Source organism: Cebus imitator, unplaced genomic scaffold (assembly GCF_001604975.1).
Source record: "Cebus imitator isolate Cc_AM_T3 unplaced genomic scaffold, Cebus_imitator-1.0 Scaffold272, whole genome shotgun sequence".
NCBI classification, from domain to species: Eukaryota; Metazoa; Chordata; class Mammalia; order Primates; family Cebidae; genus Cebus; species Cebus imitator.
Genome location: NW_016107587.1, coordinates 1,832,121 through 1,854,594, shown reverse-complemented (window position 1 = coordinate 1,854,594; position 22,474 = coordinate 1,832,121). Strand labels below are relative to the sequence as shown.

The window sequence follows — 22,474 nt, the reverse complement described above, 5'->3', positions numbered from 1 at the left end:
ATGTTTAAAATTGGGAAAAAACCCAGACATTTAGAAGAAATAAACACCATTAAATTTTAATGACTTTCTACCAGTTTTTATTTCATGCAAAAAATTAGTAACAAAATCATATTTATAATTTTGTGTCTCCACTACACTTCTAAATCACCAAACCTATTTTAAAACTATTTAAATGGCTTTATAATTCTTCATTTCATGAATATATTCCAATGTATTTAACCATTGGCCTATTTTTCTTATAGGCTTGTTTTCCATTTTTAATAATCATAAATAATAGGGAAAGCACACCTCAGTGTGTATTTTGTTAAGGAATGCTCCATAGAAGTGGAAATATATAAAAGGGCAAGTAATTTTCTAAAGTATGAAAAATGTTACTGTTTGATGTTTAAAATTTTAAATCATGTATATACGTAAGTGAGAGGAGGCCATTTTTCTTGGGTTGTTTCCTTCTTCTGATAAATCTGAATAACAATAAATGTACTGTTTTTAATACTAAATGCAGCATGTGTAGATTAATTCACCTCTAACCTTTTAATTTTTTCTATCTCCTTTTTTTTCTTTTTCTTCCTCCTTGCTTTCCGTTTGCATATTTACATAGAGAAATGCTAGGAATAATGTCATTAAAGATTAATAATAGGTATTTCTGGGAGTGAAATTTTGAATTATTTCAGGAAGCAACTTTTCTTTCCCATACTTTTCTGTACAAAAACATTTCAGTATTTGAAACCACACCAAAAAGAGGCACATGGCAAAAAAAATTCACTCACTTTAAAAGTTCCAGTTGTTCTTTAGACATACGAAGTCTAGCCTGAAAACAACAGTAAAAGATAAATCATTCTGAATTCTGCTTATTCAAATAAAGTTGTTTTTTTTTTTTTTTTCTCAGAAAAAGGAAATAAATAGCACATTCACTACTGATCTACAGACGCGCTGGCTGGAACGCAGGGGCATCCTCTGAGAGGCCTGTCTCTTTCCCAGCCTCACCTATGGATTTGAAGGGGACCTATTTAATGGGTGACATTCAATGGGAGCTCTTGGATGGGTACATCATTTCCTGTTTCTCAAGACTGTAAAGGCCTGAACACAGTCTGAGGAGGAGGAGAGAGGGAGGTTGGAAAAGGAAAAGCGTAGAGGGAGGAGGAAGAGAGGGAAGGGAGGAGAAGGGGGAGACGCGCCCCTGGTGGATGTGGGAAGGCCCAAGAAGCACGTGGTGGCATTAGAGGGCCATGCTGGGCTCTTTGGGTTTGTCCCTGAACAAGAAGGGAGCCTCCCACTTAGGGGATGTGATTACTTTTGGGTTACATTAACAATAAGAAAGTTGCAGAAATTTCTCTAACACTGGTGACATGTCTGATGCAGATGATTTCTGGTACGGAATGGTCTTGGTGGTGCCAAAACCAAGAAAAGAAACCAGGAAAAGGCAGAGTTAATGTTTGGACATCACATGTGGCTGTGAGGATGCTGTGGAGGTGATCAGTGAAAATGTAAACACTGGAGAGATGGAGGATGCCGGAATGCAGACAGCACTCTGGTCTGCACTACTGCACTGCCTATTCCTCAGCCTGGAATGGGGTATGGCCTAGCTGCCTCTTCTTGTCACTGAAAAGACCTCAGTGGTGTAGGCCTGGGTAGCCAGCACCTCTGCGCCCCTTAGCTCATCCTGTGTGTGTCCTACAGCAGACGACCTTCCTTGTCTTTTCATGTCCCAAAGCCCTGCACTCTCTTACCTTTCTCTACCCAGCATGAGACACATACACAGACAAACACACACACTTCACCAACACACACTCACACACACAAACACACATGCTCATATGCACATCACATATGCATACATGCATAACCCCTATTCCAACATGAGATGGTTGGAGAAGGTCAATAATATTACCCACAGAGAATGGGGGGGGGCAAAAGAGAGCACCTTGGGGCACCAATCGAGAAGGGCTCAGAAGCCAACAAGAGTGTGGGCGAGTTGGTGAGAAGGGGAGGACAAGTGTGAAGGGGGATCTCTTCCCCAGAGAATTCCAGTGAAAACAGTCAACACTGGCCATTGAGGAATGGTCTCTGACATCCTTTCTTTACAGTCTGGAACTCCCCTACCCTGACAGGTTGTATTTAAGTGGCTTATCAATTAAAAGGAAGTATCTTTGACTATGTGCCAAGAAAATAGTGTAGATCAGAATGGAGGGATGATCAAGTGTGAGAACGAAGACTGACTCAAACAATGTTTCCTTGGGTTTAAACTTAAATCTTGGAGGATTCCAGTGTAGAGCTGATGGCGCCACAGGGTCGTGGGGTGTGCCTTATGCTGTGCTGAGGTGCAGGGTCCAAGAGATAAAGAAACAGGACACAGAAGTACAAGGAAAATACAGCTGGGCTCAGGGGGCCACACAGCTTATAAGCGGAGTCAGGCGAGGCCTGGAATGTCCAGAAGCGTGAGTACTTATTGTGTATAGGTTAGGGGGCAGGGCAGTGCACGAAATCATCTTTAAGGATAGTGATAGGGTCATAAGCAATAAAACGTGGGGTCCACCTCCATTAGGTCACTTAGGCCAGGAGGTGGACTGTGAGCAGCAAGGGGCCCATTCCCATCAAGGCAAGGGCCGTGTGCAGTAAGGGGTCCACCCCCATTAGGCCACTGAGGCTTGAAAGTGGACAGTGCGCAGCAAGGGGCCCATTCCCATCAAGGCAAGGGCTGTGTGCAGTAAGGGGTCCACCCCCATTAGGTCACCGAGGCTTGAAGGTGGGCCGTGCGCAGTGAAGAGGGTGCAGTGTGCAATACTTCTATCTATGGGAAACTACTTCTAAGAAGATTTATAGGAGGACGCTTTAAGTCACACAGTAGTGGACAGAGCTGTCAAGGTTACCGCCACCTTCTGGCAGCTTCCAATGAGTTCTATGGGAAGATGCTTTTTGAACAGCACAGTAGCAAGAGCTGATAAAGTTCACAGTCACCAAGGTGGATTGCAGGTCTGAGGGCGGCCTTCCACAAGAACTGGAGCAAGGTCCTACAACTCCTTTATCAGGAGGAGTGGCTCTTGCCCTAAGCCTGCCATACAGCGGGCATCTTTATGATACTGAATGCTGCCACCTGGGCCATGGATTCTTGTCGTGGTATAACTGTTTTTCCCTAAATCATGGTCTGCACTATGTCTGCTCTAGGCATTCTTCTGATTATAAACTAAGATATAATTATATATATTTAGGGAAATATTCTTTAGGCACTCATACAATCAACATTATATGATTATATATAGAGGATTATATAAAGGGATTCTTCAAGCCCTAATTCTGTAAACTAATATGTAATTATATAAAGGGTTATATAAAAGAAAATAGCTGAATAGTAACACTATAAACTGAGATATTCTTCAGGCACTAACTGTGCCAGGGTTCTGCTTAGGTCTCTTTCCTCGGTGCCCATATTGGGGGGTTACCCACATTCCAGCAGCAGTTTCCAGAATATTCTGTGCTACCCACATCCTCTCCCTGCCAGGCTGGGAAGCAGACACCTCTGTGTTTAAGGACCACTTTCTTGCAGCAGCAAAGCTCACACTTCAGGTGCCCAACAGGGAACTCGAAGGGACCCTATGAGTTTCCTGGGGCTCTTGTCACAAGTGATTGCAAACATGGTGGCTTGAAACAATGGAAATGTATTCTGTCACTGTTCTGGAGGCTGGAAATGTGAGGTCAATGTGTCCACATGGCTACACTCCACTGAAAGTCCTCAGGGAGATTCTGTTCTTGCCTTTTCTAACTTCCAGTGGCTCTGGGTGTTCCTAGGCTTGTGGCTGTGTCACTCCAATCTCTGCCTCTGCCTTTTCGTGGCCTCCTCTGCTCCTCTCTGTGTGTCTCTCCTCCGTAAGTCTTCTAAAGAGACCCCTGTCGTTGTATTTAGGACACATCTATGTAATCTAGGACAATTTCATCTCAAGAACCATCTGCAAAGACCCTTCTCCCAAGTAAAGGTCACAATCCCAGGTTCTGGGGGTCAGAAGGTAGACATATCTTTTTGGGGATCACCTTTCAACCTCTTACAGTGACCATCAATGTGTTATCTGGGAAATAGTACCCCATCTTTCCTCAGTAATTAATCTTCTTTCCTGTTTCAAAGACTGGCTTTTTATCAGTTTGCTTTGCCCAGAATAGTTCAACACACTATAAATGTGTTGTGTCTTGTGTGATGCTGTTGTGTCATGTATGATAATGGTGTCAACATGGAATGTAGTGTGGTACACAGGAAAAATACTGCTTTGCTTTTTTCTGAACAATTACGTTTCTTATATGTTCTCATCAACATTTATATTTTGACAAAGGATGTGAGTTTGGAAGCTTATCATTGGTAGAGATTCTCACTTCCAGCTTTTCACATTCTGTTTGAGCAAGTTCCATGTCAGTAGGAGCAGTGTTTTCAATTTGTTTCTTTTTTCTGTTTTAACCTTAAAATAACGTATAGAAAATACTGCTCAATTAATTTCCTGATAAATGAACTGGAAGGTTCCTTGAGAAATAAATTTTTTCACAATTTTAAAAACATTTTTATTTTGCCTTATTCCCAAAAGCATTTCAGGTGAGTTCCCCTATAGGAACATATATGGTATAAGAACGTGTAGGAGAAAACAGTAAGTGAGGAAGTGAAAGTGAAGAGAAAATAAATATTGGAAAAACAAGATAACAAAAGATGGATGAGGTTGTAACCTACTTGTGCCTGAAATTCTTGAAAGTTATTAGCTGTGGGCTATAAATTTATTTTAGAGGATCACAGCAACCACACAGGGTGTGGCGGAGGGGGCAGGCTAATGACCAAAATTTACCACATCCGTAATGTGGAAAAAGAAAATCAAAAGTGTTCTAGAGGCTGCTTCATGTATAGTTATTACCTTTCTGCAACATTCCTGGCAATGAGATGGAGGTTCAGTGTCCTAGGAACCTTTTTCCTGAAAGATCCCTCCCTGTAGGCTGTTGGCCTCATAACAAAGCCTACATCAGGCAAAGACTCATTAGATGTGAAAATGTCCAGAGCACTTGTTAAGAGGACACAGCCTCCAGGGATATTGTTTTCAGCAACAAAGCCCCTGTGCCCATCCTCACCATGGATCAAGGTAAGTTCTGTCTGCATATGCTGTCAATTCACAGCCTCCTGTTATATGAAGGCATTAGGTAGAGGCTGGCAGAGAAATAGCTATAGGCTTTTTTTTTTTTTTTTTTTTTTTTTTTTTTTTTTTTCAGATAATGTTGACTGAGACCCAAAGCTTTATGCCTTGGAACATAGCTCTAGTGATTTGAACCAGGATAAATTCAATGACGTGTTAGCAAATTTCTTACATGGTCATTAAAATTTTTTTTTTCTCAATGAAGTCCCATAAGACATCTAATATTAAACCATATAACTTTAAGGTGAATCCTACAAACTATAGTGATTGAAGACTGTGCCCTGGGTAAATAGCTAAGCTTTCTGTTTAATATCAGTTTTAAGATAGAAACCTATTAAATATTGGAGTAAGTAATTTGAAGTCACTGTTCTTGAACTCACCACTATGATTGCTTTGGCTTGAATATCTATGTCTCTTTCAAAATTCATGTTGAAACTTAATCCCCATTGTGGTGGTATTAAGAGGTAGGGTCTTTGGGGGACTGATCAAGTCATGAAGGCACCACTCACGTGAAGAGAATTAGAATTAGCGCCTTAATAAAAAGCTCGAAGGAACTACTTTAGGCCCCTTCTGCCCGTCCACCTTCTGCCACCTGAAGACACAAGAACGCCCTCATTAAACAAGAATGCTCATGCGTTGATCTCAGATTTCCCAGCCTCCAGAACTGTGAGAAACACATTTCTGTTCTTTATAAGCTACCCAGTCTATGGCATTTTGTTATAGCAGCACAAATGCAGTAAGACTGTGCTGGTGACACACTTTGAAAGTGGCAAGTGACAATACAGTTTTGTTCTCAGTATAGTAGTCAGCAAAGTCTTCGTCTGAATGGCAGGCCCATTCTCAACAAAATCTGGGTCCTCAGGGAGGACCATTTCAACTTTGGAATATGCAGTGGTGTGACCACAGGCTGCTTTCCTTCATTGTGCTGATCCAGCTTCCTAATCTATAAATTTAGTAATACTCTTACTGAAAGGTCATTTTGAGGATAATGTGTAATATATATTTAGTGTTCTTAGGATCCCTTCTGATGCATGATTATTACCATTATCCTGTTCTCCATGGTGGAATATGGGGAGATAGATCCAGCGGTTTGAAAAGCAGTAGCAAATCATTAGGATTCAATTTGAAAACAAGGTCACCTAAAAATTGTGAATATTCTTTACTTATTTTTTTTAAGAGTTTATCCTAAGTCAGTAATCAAGGATAGGCAAATTGATTTAGCTGTAGGATGTTTATATTTATAATATTTAAAAAATTAGAGACAATCCAATTATTTAGAAATGAGTATTCATTGAAAATAGTATTCATTGGAATATTTTATCTTCCATTAATTGCAATGATAAGATATCTAAAGGAAACAAAACATATTTAAAATCTATTACTGGCCAAGTGCAGTGTTTCACACCAGTAATCGCTTGAGCTCAGCAGATCGAGACCAGCCTGGGCAACATGACAAAACCCTGTCTCTACCAAAAATACAAAAATTAGCCAGGCATGGTGGCACATGCCTGTAGTCCAAGCTACCTGGGAGACTGAAGTGGGAGGATCACTTGAGCCATGGAGGCAGAGGTTGCAATGAGCCAAGATTGTCTGAGTGACAGAGGGAGACCCTGTCTCAAAAAAAAAATCTATTACTAAATAAATAAAAACATGTCACAAAACAGTGTCTACTTCATGTAGTTTGGGATTTATAAAGAGCTTACATAAAAATAAGTTACAATCAGTCTTCAGTAGTTTCTGACAGAGCTCTTGTCTGTGTGAAAACCAGGTTAACACTGGTCAAAAATTAAATAATCATTGCTCTAGCTCAACCTCAACCTCAATCTCACGAAAAATACTGTCCTTAGAAACACAGCCATAGAAATTTTATATTTAGAGACGGAGAGTCTTTCTATCTCGCCCAGGCTATAGTGCACTGGCACGAGCAGCCTGGCAGCATGGCTGACTGCAGCCTCAACCTCCCAGGCTCAAGTGATCCTGCCACCTCAGCCTTCAGAGTAGCTGGGAGCATAGGCATGTGCCACTAGGTCCGACTAATTTTTTGTTGTTTGGGTTGGTCTTGAACTCCTGGAGTCAAGCCATCTGCCCACCTCAGCCTCCCAAAGTGCTGGGATTATAGCAATGAGCCACCTCATTGGGCTGACTAGACATTTTTAAAGAGTTGAGTTTGCTGTTGAGTATGCTAGTTAGTCTAAAATTGAAGGTAGAAGGGAAGGATGGTTTTTAAAAATGTGTTTAGTCTCAGATCATTTGTTTATTTGTTAGTGTATATAATTAAGCCTCCATTTACCCGGGGACCTTTTCAGGCTCTAGACAAGCTCCTTGATCTTTACATTTTAGTTAAAAGGGGAGAAAGCAGGAAGAAAGCTGGTAAAGACATCAATGAGTGTCTAAGATAAAGCAAGGGTAAAACTAGGATGCACCTCCACCTGGATATTGTCACAGGTAGTTTGGGTGGTCACAGAAGCCTGTCTGAGAAGGAGACATCCAAGCTAGCTGGAATTCAGGAAGAAACCATCTCGCAAAGATCTGCAGCAGAAGACTGTGGGCAAAGGGGCCACCCAATATTCAGGCCCTAACAGAACCTGCCAGATAAACTCATGGGTGTATTAGTCAGGGTTGTCTAAAGAAACAGAGCCAAGCCAATGTATATAGATAGGTCAATATGTCTGTCCCATCTTCCCACAGAGCAGCAGTAACCTGGTCATAGCTCCTGCTAAAACCACCTTTGCAAAAACGATAATGGAGGAAATTATGACAGTGAAAGAGACCAGACCTAACCGTGTCCATCTTGCTTCTAACATATAAGCTGTCCTTGTTCATTTCTGGGAATAGGTCACACTAACTTTGGGAAGGAATTCAGTTCACGGTTTGACTATGAAATAAAATGGACAATAGCCCTTTCCCGAAAAGATCTCCTTCATGCTTGGGGACCAGTCTGCCTTTTTAGGACTAGCAAATTAGCTACAAGATTAGAAATTAGTGTTTAGGGGTCATGCAGCCTCTGGCTCCAAGAGTCTAAACCTCCTCAAATTGTTCCTGGAGATAAAATCACTATTGTAAAACCTGAGAGCAGTGCTTGAGATATTTTGCAGACCCTGAACTGGGTGGATCAACTGACACCCCAGACCTGGTAATCTGGCTCAACCAATTCTGCCATCATACCCAGGAACAGAAGACAGCAAGAAAAACCTCAGTTCGACCCTCTATGATTTCATCTCCAAACTGACAAGTCAGCATTTCTTACTTCCCAAGCCCCTACCTGCCAAATTAGCTTTTAAAACTCTGATTCTCAAATGCTCGGGGAGACTAATTTGAGTAATAATAAAACTCCAGTCCTGCACAGTTGGCTGTGTGTGAATTATTCCTTCTCCATTGCAACGCCCCTGTCTTGATGAATTGGCTCTGCCAAGACAGCGGGCAAGGTGAATTTGGTGTGTGGTTGCACTGCCACCCTCCTCCCTCCAGTCTTCTGAGTTTCTGAGCATAGAATGGACAAGGCTTATACTGGAATGCTGGGGGTGGGGTGGATCAGAAAGAGGACATTCAATGACTGGCCTCAGTCTAAGCCCACTTAGCTCTAACTAGCTTCGGGACAAAGGGAAGTGCCTCACTCCTGTTCAGTGTCAGGCAGAAATTGATGATAAAAATTTATTTGCTATTTTATTTGTGCTTGAGATTCTCTTGAGAAACTGGAGAATTTTCAGGACCTCATAGCTATGAAACTATTGTCTTATTCTGCTTTCTGCTGCTGTAACAGAACACCACAGCCTGGATATTTTATAAACAACAGAAGTTTGTTTGGCTCACAGTTCTGGAGGCTTGGAAATCTGAGAGCATGGGACTGGCATGTGGTGAGGGTCATTCTACGGCAAAAGGGTGAAAGGTCACATGAACACATGAGATAGAGAGAGAAATGGGGCCCAACTAGTCCTTTTATTAGGAGCCCACTTTTCAGTTGACTATCCCACTCCAGTGATAACGGCATTAATTCAGAGCCCTCATGACTCAATCACTTTTTAAAGGTCCTACCTCTGAACAGTTATAATGGCAACTAAATTTCAACATGAGGTTTGGTGGTCACATTCAAACTATAGAAACTACTTAACAGAATTCCATTTCCTACATTAATTTTATTAGATATTCTCTCATGAAACAATGATAACATATTGAAAGTTGGATTAGCCTTTTAGCATATTAAACTTTAATGAGTGATAGACAAAATGAATTAACAAAACATCACCTGATATTTATAAAGCCTTGAACCATATTCTGCAATTATGGTGTATAATTGTCTGGATTTCTGAGGATCCTCTGTTTCTTTAAGCCACTGATGACTTAGGAATCCTGTTAAAGAAAAGATAAACTCTGATTACAGAGTTTATCTGGAAACATAAAATATTTTACATGTATTCATAAGAATTTCCCTAAACATGAAGAATTACTGTTAAGAATATCAGATCCTTGGGTGACATCATGGAAAATGGTGGAATAGTACACACAAAGAATCAGGCCTCCATATAAACAATATATCCGGTAGGCTGGGTGCAGTGGCTCACGCCTGTAACCCCAGCACTTTGGGAGGCCGAGGCGGATGGATCACGAGGTCAAGAGATCAAGAACATCCTGGTCAACATGGTGAAACCCCGTCTCTACTAAAAATACAAAAATTAGCTGGGCATGGTGGCGCATGCCCATAGTCTCAGCTACTCGGGAGACTGAGGCAGGAGGATTGCTTGAATCCAGGAGGCAGAAGTTGCAGTGAGCCGAGATCGCACCATTGCACCCCAGCCTGGGTAACAAGAGCGAAACTCCATCTCAAAAACAAACAAACAAACAAAAAAACAATACAGCTGGTAAAGATGGACAGAATAAACATTTTTAGAACTCTGGAATCTAATCCAAAACCTACAGCAACCAGATAACTAAGGATAGGGGGGCTAGTTTCTAGTAACAGAGCATGTAGCATTTTTGTTTACCTGACTACCATCTTCCATTTCCCAACCCGGTGGTGGCAGCTATAGGGACAGCATTTCACATTCCTTCAATATAAACATTGTTCTTAAAATACCATGGCAATGGTTTTTGATCCATCAAGTGGTTCCCTGAGAGCTGGCACAGAAGCTGACCTGTGTTTATTCCACCCCCATAGCTTTCTAGGAGTTGGCAATATCTGTTGAAAGGGTTCAAAGACACACTGCCCAAGGCCAACTGGGACAAAGGACAGTAGATGATGAAAGTGGCAGACAGACCCCAAAGCCCATGAATAAAGAGGCAGTCTCTTGCTGGAATAAGGGCTCAGGAAGACTGCTGTATCATGTACTAGAAAAGAGAGAATGTAATATTCATTTCTAGGACTGGATACACATTTGTAAATGACCCTCAAGAAGATACCAGCTTGCACCTCTGGTGGATCTGTAGATTGTGTTTAAGCAGGACAGGCTAAGGCAGAGTTTTAGGTGGCCTGGCTTAGCCTTGAAGAGTGTCCCAGCTTAGAGCCAAGCTGCAAAGACTGAAAGAGTAATCTCCCTGTCTCTGTTTCTGTCTGTCTGTCTGTCTCTCTCTCTCTGGATTCAGGAATTCAAGGAAATATGTGTTAAATCGGTGGCTAACCACTGAGATCATGCAATAGAAAATATACATTACAAGAAACACAGTCTTAAAAAATGGTTTGAAAATGTTACTAAACAAAGAAGTGACTGAAGCCTTTAACATGCAATAGCTGGCAAACCCTGGGGAAGAGGAAAACCTGATTTCTAGAGATATTACATTACAATATTAAAATGCTCAATTTGCAAAATTACATGGCATGGAATGAAACAGGAAAGTATGACCCATTCAAGAGGAGAAAATGACAGAAATCATACCTGAGGAATCTGACATTGGAATTATGAGAGAAAGGGGCATAAAGAATATTTGAAGAAATAAACAAAACCAATGGGATACAGCAAAAGCAGTACTAAGAGGGAAGATTATAGCTATAAGTGCCTATACTGAAAAAGAGGAAAGCATCAAATAAATGACATAATTTAGATGCACCTTAAAGAACTAGAAAAGCAGGAGCAAACCAAACCCAAAATGAGTAGAAGAAAAGAAATAATAAAGATCAGAGCACAAATAAATAAAATTGAAATGAAGAAAACAATACAAAAGATCAATAGAAAAATAGTTTTTAGAAAAGTTAAACAAAATTGATAAACCTTTAGCCAGATTAAGAAAAAAAAAGAGAAGATACAAATGAAATTAGAAATAATAAAGGAGACATTAAAACTGATACAGCACAAATTTAAAGCATCATTAATAGCTACTATGAACAACTGTATGCCAATAAATTAGAAAATCTACAAGAAATGGACAAATTACTAGACACATACAATCTACCAAGATTGAACCAGGAAGAAATTCAAAACCTGAACAGACCAATAAATAGTAATGAGATTAAAGCCATAATAAAAAAAATTACCAGTAAAGGAAATCCCAGGATCCCATGGCTTCATTGCTGAATTCTACCACACATTTAAAGAAGAGCTAATACCAATCTCACCCAAACTATTCTGAAAAATAGAGAATGGAATACTTCTAAATTCATTCTATAAGGCCAATATTACCCTGATACCAAAACCAGATAAAGACACATCAAAAAACAAAAATGAAAACTATAGGCCAATATCTCTGATAAATATTAATACAAAAACTCTTAATAAAATACTAGCAAACTGAATTCCACAGTACATTAGAAAGATTATTCTTCATGACCAAGTGAGATTTATCCCCAGGATGCAAGGATGGTTCAACATATGCAAATTAGCCATATGCAAATCAATCAATGTGATACATCATAGCAATAGAATGAAGGATAAAAACCATATAATGTTTTTTCAATTGATACTGAAAAAGCATTTGGATAAAATTCAACATCTCTCCATGACAAAAATCCTCAAAAAATTGGGTATGGAAGGAACATACCTCAACTTAATAAAAGCCATGTGTGACAGACAGATCTACAGCTAGTATAACACTGAATGGGAACAAACTGAAAGGCTTTCCTCAAAGATCTGGAACATGACAAGGATGCTTACTTTCACCACTGCTATGCAACATAGTACTGGAAGTCCTTGTTAGAGGAACAAGGGAAGAGAAAGAAATAAAGGGCATCCAAATTGCAATGAAAGAAGTTAAATTATCCTTGCTTGCTGATGATATCATCTTATATTAGGAAAAAACCTAAATACTCCACAAAAAACCTATTAGAACTGATAAATTCAGTAGTGTTGCAGGACATAAAGTCAATGGACTAAAAATCAGTGGCATTTCTATATACCAACAGTGAACACTCTGAAAAATCAATAAAGTAATCTCATTTACGGTAGCTGCAAATAAAATTAAATACTTAGGAATTAACCAAAGAAGTGAAAGATCTCTACAATGAAAACTGTAAAACATTGATGAAAGAAATTAAAGAGGACACAAAAAATAGATAGTTCATGTTCATAAACTAGAAGATCAATGTTGCTAAATGTCCATACTACTTGAAGTAATCTGCATATTTAATGCAATCTCTATCAAAATACCAATGACATTCTTCACAGAAATAGAAAAAAAAAAAACCCTAACATTCAAATGCAACCACACAAGACCCAAAATAGTCAAAGCTATTCTTAGCAAAAAGAAAATTGGAGGAATCACATTACCTGACTTCAAATTATACTACAGAGCTTAGCAACCAAAACAGCATGGTACTGGCATAAAAAAAGACAGAGAAAGGCCAATGGAACAGAATGAGAACCCTTATAGATAACTGATTTTTGACAAATGTGCCAAGAACATACACTGGGGAAAACATCGTCTCTTCAATAAATGGTGCTGGGAAAACTAGATATTTATATGCAGAAGAATGAAACTAGACCCCCGGATTAAAGGCTAAAATCTAAGACTTTAGACTATGAAACAACTGTAAGAAAACATTAGGGGAAAACCTCCAGGTAATTGATCTAGGCAAAAATTTCTTGAACAGTATCCCACAAGCACAGGCGACAAAAGCAAAAACCAACAAATGGGATCACAGTTAAAAAGCTTCTGCACAGCAAGGGATACAATTAACAATGTGAAGAGATAACTCACAGAATGGGAGAAAATATTTATAAATTACCCATCTGACAAGGGATTAATAAGAATATGTAAGGAGCTCAAATAACTCTATAGGAAAAAAAAACTTATTAATCTGATCAAAAACATAGGCCAAAGATTCAAATAAACATCTCTCAAAAAAAGACACACAAATGGCAAACAGGTTTATGAAAATGTGCCTGTTTCATTGATTGTCAGAGAAATGAAAATCAATATGTAAATGAGATGTCATCTCACCCCAGTTAAAATGGTTTATATCCAAAAGACAGGCAATAACAAATGCTGGAGAGGATGTGGAGAAAAGAGAACCCTCATACACTGTTGGTGGAAATGTAAATTAGTACAACCACTATGAAAAATAGTTTGGAGAATCTTCAAAAAATGATTATCAGAGCTAACATGATCCAGCAGTCCCACTATTGGGCATATACCAAAAATAAAGGAAATCAGTATATCAAAGAGATATCTGCACTCCCGTTTGTTGCAGCATTGTTCACAATAGCTAAGAGCTGGAAGCAACCTAAGTGTCCATCAACACAGGAATGGATAAAGAAAATGTACATATATGCAATGGTGTACTCTTCAGCCATATAAAAGAATGAGATAATGTCATTTGCAACAACACGAATGGAATTGGAGATCATTATGTTCAGTGAAATAACTCGTGCACAGAAAGACAAATATCACATGCTCTCGCTTATTTGTGGGAGCTAAAAATTAAGACAGTTGAACTCATGAACATAGAGAGTAGAATGATGATTACCAGAAACTGCAGAGGGTAGTGTAGAAGAGGGAGGAGGTGAGGATGGTTAACAGGTACAAAAAATAGAAAGGATAAATAAGACCTACTGTTTGAGAGCACAATGGGTGACTACGGTAAAAAATTACTTAATTGTACATTTAAAAATAACTAAAAGATTGTAATTGGATTGTTTGTAACACAAAGGATAAATGTTTGAGGGGATGGATACCCCATTCTTCATGGTATGATTATTTCTCATTGCATGCCTGTATCAAAACATCTCATGTACCCCATAAGTATATATATTTACTGTGTACTCACAAGAAATCAAAAATTTTTTAATTTTAAACAAGGAAAAGAATATTTAAAGAAATAATGGTGAGGGCCAGGTGTGGTGGCTCATGCTGTAATCTCAGCACTTTGGGAGGCCAAGGCAGGTAGATCACTTGAAGTCAGGTGTTTGAGACCAGCCTGACCAACATGATGAAACCCTGTCCCTACTATAAAATACAAAAATTAGCCACACATGGTGGCGGGTGCCTGTAATCTCAGACAGTAGGGAGGCTGAGGCAGGAGAATGGCTAGAACTGGGGAGAGGGAGGTTGCATTGAGCCGAGATCATGCCATTGCACTCCAGCCTGGGTGACAGAGCAAGACTCTGTCTCAAAAAAATAAAAATAAAAAAGGCTGAAAAAGTTCCATTTGATAAAAAGCCATGAATCTATACAACCAAGAAGCTCAACAAACTCCTAGTAAAACGAACTTAAAAAGACCCATGCTGAAACCTATTATAATCAAACTGTTGAAAGATAAAAACGCAGAGCGAATCTTGAAAGCAGGAAGAGAGCAATGCCTTGTCATATACGGGGAAACCTCCGCTGGATTATCACCTGATTTTTTTCTTCAGAAACCATGGAGGCCAGAAGACAGTGGGATGACATATTTAAAGTGCTGAAATAAAAAAAGATTCTATATATGATAAAACTATTCTTCCAGCTGAGGAAAAAATTAAGATATTTTAAGATAAAGAAAAGCTCATGGTGTCTTTGCCACTAGACCAGCCCTTCAGGCAATGCTAAAGGGATTCCTTCAGGCAGCAGTGAAAGGACATTAGAGAGTAACTCAATGCCACATTAAGCAATCAAAATCTCCAGTAAAGGTAACAGAGAAGTAAATATGAAATCAGTATTATTGTTTTGGGTTTGTAACTCCTTTTTTATTTCCCACTTAATTTGAAAGAGAAATTTATAAAGCATAATTACAAATCTATGATTGCAGGAACCCAATGTATAAAGATGTAATTTTTGACAACATAAAGAGGAGTCAATCCCAGTGAATGGAGGTCATAAGGAGGAAAAAAACAAACAAAAAAAGAGGAGCAGACCTAAATAGGAGCAGAGTATTTGCATTCTATTAAAGTGAATTTGGTATAAATTTAAACTATATTGTTATAAATGTAAGGTGTTTGTTGAAATCCCCATGGTAACCACTAAGAAAATATCTAAAAACATGTACAAAATGAAACAGAACAAAATTAAAACAGTACACTACAACAAAGCAGTTAAACACAAAAGAAGGCAGTGAAAAAGGAAGAACAAAAAAGGAATAAGATATAGATTTTCTAAAAAATAGAAAAGTGGCAGAAGTAAGTCATTCCTTATTAGTAATTAATGTAAATAAAAATGGATTAAACTTTCCAATCAAAAGGCAGAGGCTGGCAGAATGCATTTAAAAACATGATTCAACTATATGCTACTTACAAGAGGTTTACTTTAGAATCAAAACTAAAAATTATGAAACGTGGCTGAAAAAAATTAAAGAAGATCTAAATAAAGGGAAGGACAACTTATGTTCATGAATTGGGAGATTTACTATTGCTAAGATGGCAAAACTACCTACAGTTCTCCACAGATTCAAAGTTATCTTTTTCAAAATCCCAACAGTGTGATATTGGATAATGACAGACATATAGACCAATGGGTTAGACTATCCAGAAATAAACCTATTTAACTATAGCAAATTCGGTTTTTGGAAAGGGGGACAAGACAGTCAAAGATTTCTATAGGGAAAGAATAATATTTTCAGCAAATGGTCCTGGGACGATAGGCTATCCACACACCAAAAAATGAAGTTGGATCCCTTGCATCATACACAAAACTGAACTCAAAATGGGTCAATTACCTAAATATTATAAGAACTAAAACCACAAAACTCTTTATAAAAGGGGATAAATCTTCGTAACTTAAGATTTGGCAATGGAATCTTCGATATGACACTCTCAAGATTATAAGCCTTTGTGTATGAAAGCACATTATAAAGAAAGTGTAAAAACAACCTAGAATGAAAGAAATGATTTCAAGAGATATATCTGAGAAGGGTTTAGTATCTAGAATATATAAGAAACTCTTCCAACTCAACAATGAAAGGACAAACCTAATCAAAAATGAGCAAAAGACTTTAATAGACATTTCTCCAAGGAACACATACAAATGGTCAATATGCACATAAAAAGATGCTTGACATCATTAGTCCTTAGAGAAATCAAATTATGATGAAACATGACTTTTCATCCACCATGATGGCTATAATAACAAAAAGGATAAAGATGGTGTAGAAATTGAACTTCTTGTTTTAATCCATTTGTGATGCTCTAAAGGAATATCTGAGGTTGGGCAATTTATAAAGAAAAGAGGCTTATATGGCTCACAGTTCTACAGGCTGTACCAGAGGCATGGCACCAGCATCTGCAGCTGGTGAGGGCCTCTGGCTGCTTCCACTCATAGCGAAAGGCAAAGAAGAGTCAACATGTGCAGAGATCACATGATGAGAGAGGGAGCAAGAGAGAGTGGGAAGAGGTCAGGTTCTTTTTAACAATCAGCTCTTACAGGAACTAATAGAGGGACAACTCATTACTGTAAGGATGGAACCAAGTAATTAATGAGTAATCTGCCCTCATGACCCAAATGCCTTCCATTAGGCCCCCACCTGCAATATTGGGGGTCAAATTTCAATATGAGCCTTGGGGGGACAGATATCCAACTATAGCACTCCTTATACACTGCTTGTGGAAATATAAAATAGTGCAGCCATTGAGGAAAACAGTCTGCTGGTTCCTCCCTAGAAATTTCATTCCTAGGTATATACTTGAAAGAATTGAGAACATGTGTTCAAATAAGCACATGTATACACTTAGGCATAGCATCACTATTCACAATAGCCAAAAGATAAAAACACTCTAAATGCCCATGAATAGATAAATGGATAAATGAAATATGGTATATACATACAATGGAATATTGTTTAGCTACAAAAAGGAATGAAGAACTGACACATGTTAGAATATGGATGAACCTTAAAAACATTATGCTAAGTGAAAGAAGTCAGATAAGAAAGATCACATGCTATGTGATCTTTTTCATAACATTAACTGGGTTGAAACCTTGATTTTAATGGAGCTCCATGCTTTAAGTTGTCAATATACAAAAGAGCAATTTCAGTGTGCTGGGGGTTGTGGGGTGTGATATTGACCAGTAAGAAACTACAAACTAGCCAGGCATGGTGGCTTACGCCTGTAATCCCAGCACTTTGGGAGGTTGTGGTGGGTGGATCACAAGATTAGGAGTTCAAGACCAGCCTGGCCAACATGGTGAAACTCAGTCTCTACTAAAAATACAAAAATTAGCCAGGTATGGTGGCAGGCACTTGTAATCCCAGCTACTTGGGAGGCTGAGGCAAAGAATTGCTTGAATTCAGGAGGCAGAGTTTGCAGTGAGCTGAGATCACGCCACTGCACTCCAGCCTGGGCAACAGAGTGAGACTCTGTCTCAAAAGAAAAAAAACAAACTACAAACTGCACATTCTGCAGTAATTTCTTCGGGACTGTGTGATGAGCAAGAGTCTCTGGTTGTCAAAACCTCCCAAGTGGAGTGGCCCAAATTTAGAAAACATAAAATGTATAATATGTTGCAATAAAAATATTGGAAATTCTTAACTTTAAAGCAACATCCAGGACTGTAAAATTTACAAAAAGAAAATCACAATTCCAAGAGAAAAAAGGTCCTTTCTTAATTTTCTAATAAAAATCCAATATTACCTTTACAATCAGAAATTTACAAAAAAAAAAAAGAAAGAAAGAAAAAGCTTCAAGAATGTGCAGGTCACCTCCAGCATTTTCCATGGCATTTATTTACAAATATGAGTCACTCTGTTGAGCTGTCTCTCACCAGGCAGACATATTCTGTGAAATGGCTTTAAGGATCATTACTTATGAAGACTTACCTGCAATAAGAAAAGTCAATGTAAACATTGTACTTAGAATAATCTTCCGTGATCGAGTTACCCTAAAAAAAGTAAAAACAATGATTAAAAAAAGAATTTAACAACATCATGAATTTTACTTGGACTTTAGCCACTACACCCAAGTTAATAAACTTACTTGTTCTCATTCTTGCTTAATCTAGGTTGAGTCTATGAATTACTTTAATTTCCAATCCACTATTTTTTAAATTGAGAGAAGGTCATTTTCATGATGATACACACTCACCTGCATATATGTGTGGGCATACATACAATCATACCTCTCACTTTCACATATGTAACGCCTATGCTAGCATATGTGTATACTTAAACTGCTTATAAGAAAAAAACAAAGACAGTATTCTAGAGGTCTCAAACGTAGAATTAACTAAGAAAAAAGGAAAAATCAGGCTCTAATTTTATGGAAATTCGGTATAAAGCTAAAGAACTATGACGATTAACAAATATCTGATAAAATCCTTTGAAGTCATCATGACCTTTCTTCCTACTCTCTGTTGAAGTATAGTATGCTATGCAAATATGATTTGCGCTCTTTTCTGTATAATTGTGCAGCCCAGTGATGCTTCACAGAATGAACACATCCATGAAACGCAGGACTGGAAATTGAGCATACTCAGTGCTGTGGACTGAATTGTACCCCACCCCACACTGCAGACACAAATTCATTTGTTGAAACCCCATGCCCATTGCTACTGTATTTAGAGATAGGGTCTTTAATTGCTTTAATTGCTAATTAAGGTTAAAAGAGGTTGTGAGTGGGAGTCTAAACTAGCAGGATTGTTAGAAGAGGTGGAAGAGAGACCAGAAATTTTTCTCTCTTTGTGCACTCAGAAGACAGGTTCCATGGGGACTCAGTGAGAAGGCAATCCAGGGAGAGACCCCTCACCAGAGACCAAATCAGCTGGAACCTTGGACTTTCCAGACTCCAAAACTGTGAAATTTCTGTTGTTTCAGCCACCCAGTCTGTGGTATTTTTTTATTGCAGCCTGAGCAGTTAAACACCCCAAGCCCATCAGAAGCCCATCTTGTGCCCTCATCAGATGCCACACCTTCCACCTCTGAAGGTACCTGATCTCCTGAGCTCTATCCCCATTAAGTAGATTTGTCTGGGTTTGAACCATCTATAAACGGACTCAAGTGGGTATGGGCTCTATCTGTCTGCCTCCTGTTCCCAGCCTTACAGTTGTGAGAGTCAACTGTGCTGTTGTATATAGTTGTGGTTCATTCATCCTTATGACTGTATAGTATTCCATTGTGTGAATATACCATGTGGGTATCCATCCTAGCATTGGTGGGTGTTTGGAGCTATGATAAATAATGCTGTTATAAAGATTATTACAAGCAATGCAGCTATGAACATTCTCATACACGGTTTCTGATGAAGACAAGTATGTATTTCATTTAAGTATATTCCCAAGAGAGGAATTGCTGGGTCATAGGATTTATTCATAATCCATTGGAGTAGATTCTGCTAAAGAGTTTTACAAAGTGGTTATAAGGATAAACTTTTCACATCCAACCTTTTAAAAAACCCTGAAGGGTGGACGGAGAGGGAAGCTAAAATGATAACATTAAGCTAAGGTGAAGGCTGTAAACTTCTGGATAAAGTATGACAAGTTGGCAAACTAAAAATTTTTACTTAAAACATAAGAAAAATCACATTAACATGGACCATCCATTAATGGCATTCACTAGAGTGGGCCACTCAATTCCCCCAGCACAGAATTTTTAAGTAGCTTATCTCCCCTACATAAAGTAGTCATGCCTGTTAGCTATCCAGGAGTGTGGGACAGTGTGGATAGCAACTAAGAAGAGAATTTTCTTAACTCTCTTCTCTTCAGGGAAGTGTATTCTTGAGCCTCTTCCTTTTAAATGTTATTGGACCTGTGGAGAGTGGTAGGGGGTCCACTGAATAAAAAAGTTATTCATAGGTCGCTGGGTGCCATGGCTCAGGCCTATAATCCCAGCACTTTGGGAGGCTGAGGAGGGCGGATCATGAGGTCTGGAGATCAAGACCATCCTGGCCAACATGGTGAAACCGCATCTCTACTAAAAATACAAAAATTAGCTGGGTGTGGTGGCGTGCGCCTGTAATCGCAGCTACTCAGGAGGCTGAGGCAGGAGAATCGGCTGGACCTCAGAGGTGGAGATTGCAGTAAGCCGGGATTGTGCCATTGCACTCCAACCTGGTGACAGAGCAAGAGTCTGTCTCAAAAAAAAAAAAAAAAAAAAAAAAAAAAAAAAGGTTATTCAAGGTAAATTGTGGCTTACAGGAGCTCTCCTGATGGGCTGAATTAAATGACAATTATCACATTACCGTATTTACCAAAGATTAATTCCATTTTTTTTCTGTTAGAAAACTGGCTGCCAGGCTCTGCAATGCAAAACTCCTGTGCCTTTGCCCAGCCAGTGGGATTCTGCCATTTGGAGCAAGCACATTTTGTTATTTCTGTGATTTTGAAATGCTGCCCTCCTTGTACAATAAATTTGTAGTATTCCTTTTATTTTTATTGACAATTTTGTTTCTGTGCAAGTGTTTCCTTGTTACCAATGGAAAAGTTATTTCATTACTTGCAGTTTTTGTTTTCTGAGAAGGCAGCACATGGACAGGGGATTTGTAAATAGGTTTGGGGTCTTTGGATTCCCTGCTGTCTCCTTACAGATGATCCCCACATATGTTCCCGCTAGAGGAAACAGGGTGATTCACTCAAAATGTGCATCCCCTACCAGAGTTGTTAGTCAATTATCACCCAAGAATGTAATAAATGCCACTCTGTGTCCAGAGTCCTGAGCCCGCCTCTAAACTCTGCATATCACCAAGATTATACAAGCTAGCCCAATGAAAAAAAAAAAAAAAAAGTGAATTATCTGGAAGTTTTTAAGTTGCTGTTGCTGTGGCTTATTCTTTGAAACAGGGTGGCTCTCCTTTCTTAATCCTTGTCCCCAGTCTGCTGTTGTTAATCCAGATACATTGACATAGAAGTATTGTGATCACGCCTAAGTACTGTGATCAAGAAAAACGTTCAAAGGAAATTGTTTGGAAATGATTTTCTCTATAAAGGGGGAAAACACTGTCTGTCAGGTAACAGATACCAGGTGAACAGGGCACAAGTGACGGAGGTAACACATTAAACCTACAGTCTCAGCACACCACTCTGCTATGTTTACCTACCCATTTGCATCAGGGTTTTCGTGCTCTGATAGCAAAGCATCGCCACTGGCGCTACCGCTGGCTTCTTCAGAGCAATCTCTGAAAAATATGGCAGCCATTCTCGCCTTCATTTTTCCACTCATGATCCCTCACCAAAGAACAAACAGCTGGCAGGATGAAGAACACTCATCCTCTTTCCTATTTTATGAAAAACATGAACTATACATACAGTTTTGTAATTTGTTTTGTTTAATGTCTTCTTCCTCTATGGGTGTTTCTTCTTGAAGAGGGAATTTTGAAAAGCTTCTGAGTCTTCTGTTGCATCATCCTCTGTGACACCACATAATGCAGATGGCCACCATGACCAGCTAGGGCATGGACACACATCCTCCTGTCTTCTTCAAGGGCCTAATTGTACCATATGTCAAATCCACTGAATAATACAAAGGCACCCCATGTACGTACTGCTTTTCTATAGCAAATCTGGATGTTTTGCTTTGCTATATTTACTTCAGTGCTTTCCTTCCTTCCTTCCTTCCTTCCTTCCTTCCTTCCTTCCTTCCTTCCTTCCTTCCTTCCTCCCTCTCTCCCTCTCTCTCTCTGTCTTTCTCTTTCTTTCTTTCTCTCGCTCTCTCTTTCTTAGATGGAGTTTCACTCTTGTTGTACAGGCTGGAGTGCAATGGCGCGATCTTGGCTCACTGCAACCTCTGCCTCCCAGGTTCAAGCGATTCTCCTGCCTCAAGCCTCCCAAGTAGCTGGGATTACAGGTATGTGCCACCACACCTGGCTAATTTTGTATTTTTAGTAGAGACAGGGTTTCTCCATGTTGGTCAGGCTGGTCTTGAACTCCCAACCTCAGGTGATCTGCCTGTCTCAGCCTCACAAAATGCTGGGATTACAGGCATGAGAGCCACCACACTGGCCTACTTCAGTGCTTTTCTAATAAATAAAATATCAGAAATATAATGGTAGACCCCCAAGTGT

The 22,474-nt window shown here is 39.2% G+C and overlaps 1 protein-coding gene across 1 annotated transcript in view; it reads right to left on the bottom strand.

Annotated features, from left to right (window-relative positions):
• Positions 1 to 21,798, bottom strand: part of SUN3 (Sad1 and UNC84 domain containing 3) — a 41,217-nt gene extending 19,419 nt beyond the window's left edge. Inside the window, exons 1-4 of the mRNA XM_017500840.2 lie at positions 21,512 to 21,798; positions 18,301 to 18,362; positions 9,397 to 9,500; positions 768 to 808 (exon numbers count right to left, since the gene is read on the bottom strand). Coding sequence (XP_017356329.1) covers positions 768 to 808; positions 9,397 to 9,500; positions 18,301 to 18,362; positions 21,512 to 21,633 — 329 coding nt within the window. The 5' untranslated portion in view covers positions 21,634 to 21,798. The remainder of the gene's footprint in view (positions 1 to 767; positions 809 to 9,396; positions 9,501 to 18,300; positions 18,363 to 21,511) is intronic.
• Between the last annotated feature and the right edge of the window lie 676 nt (positions 21,799 to 22,474).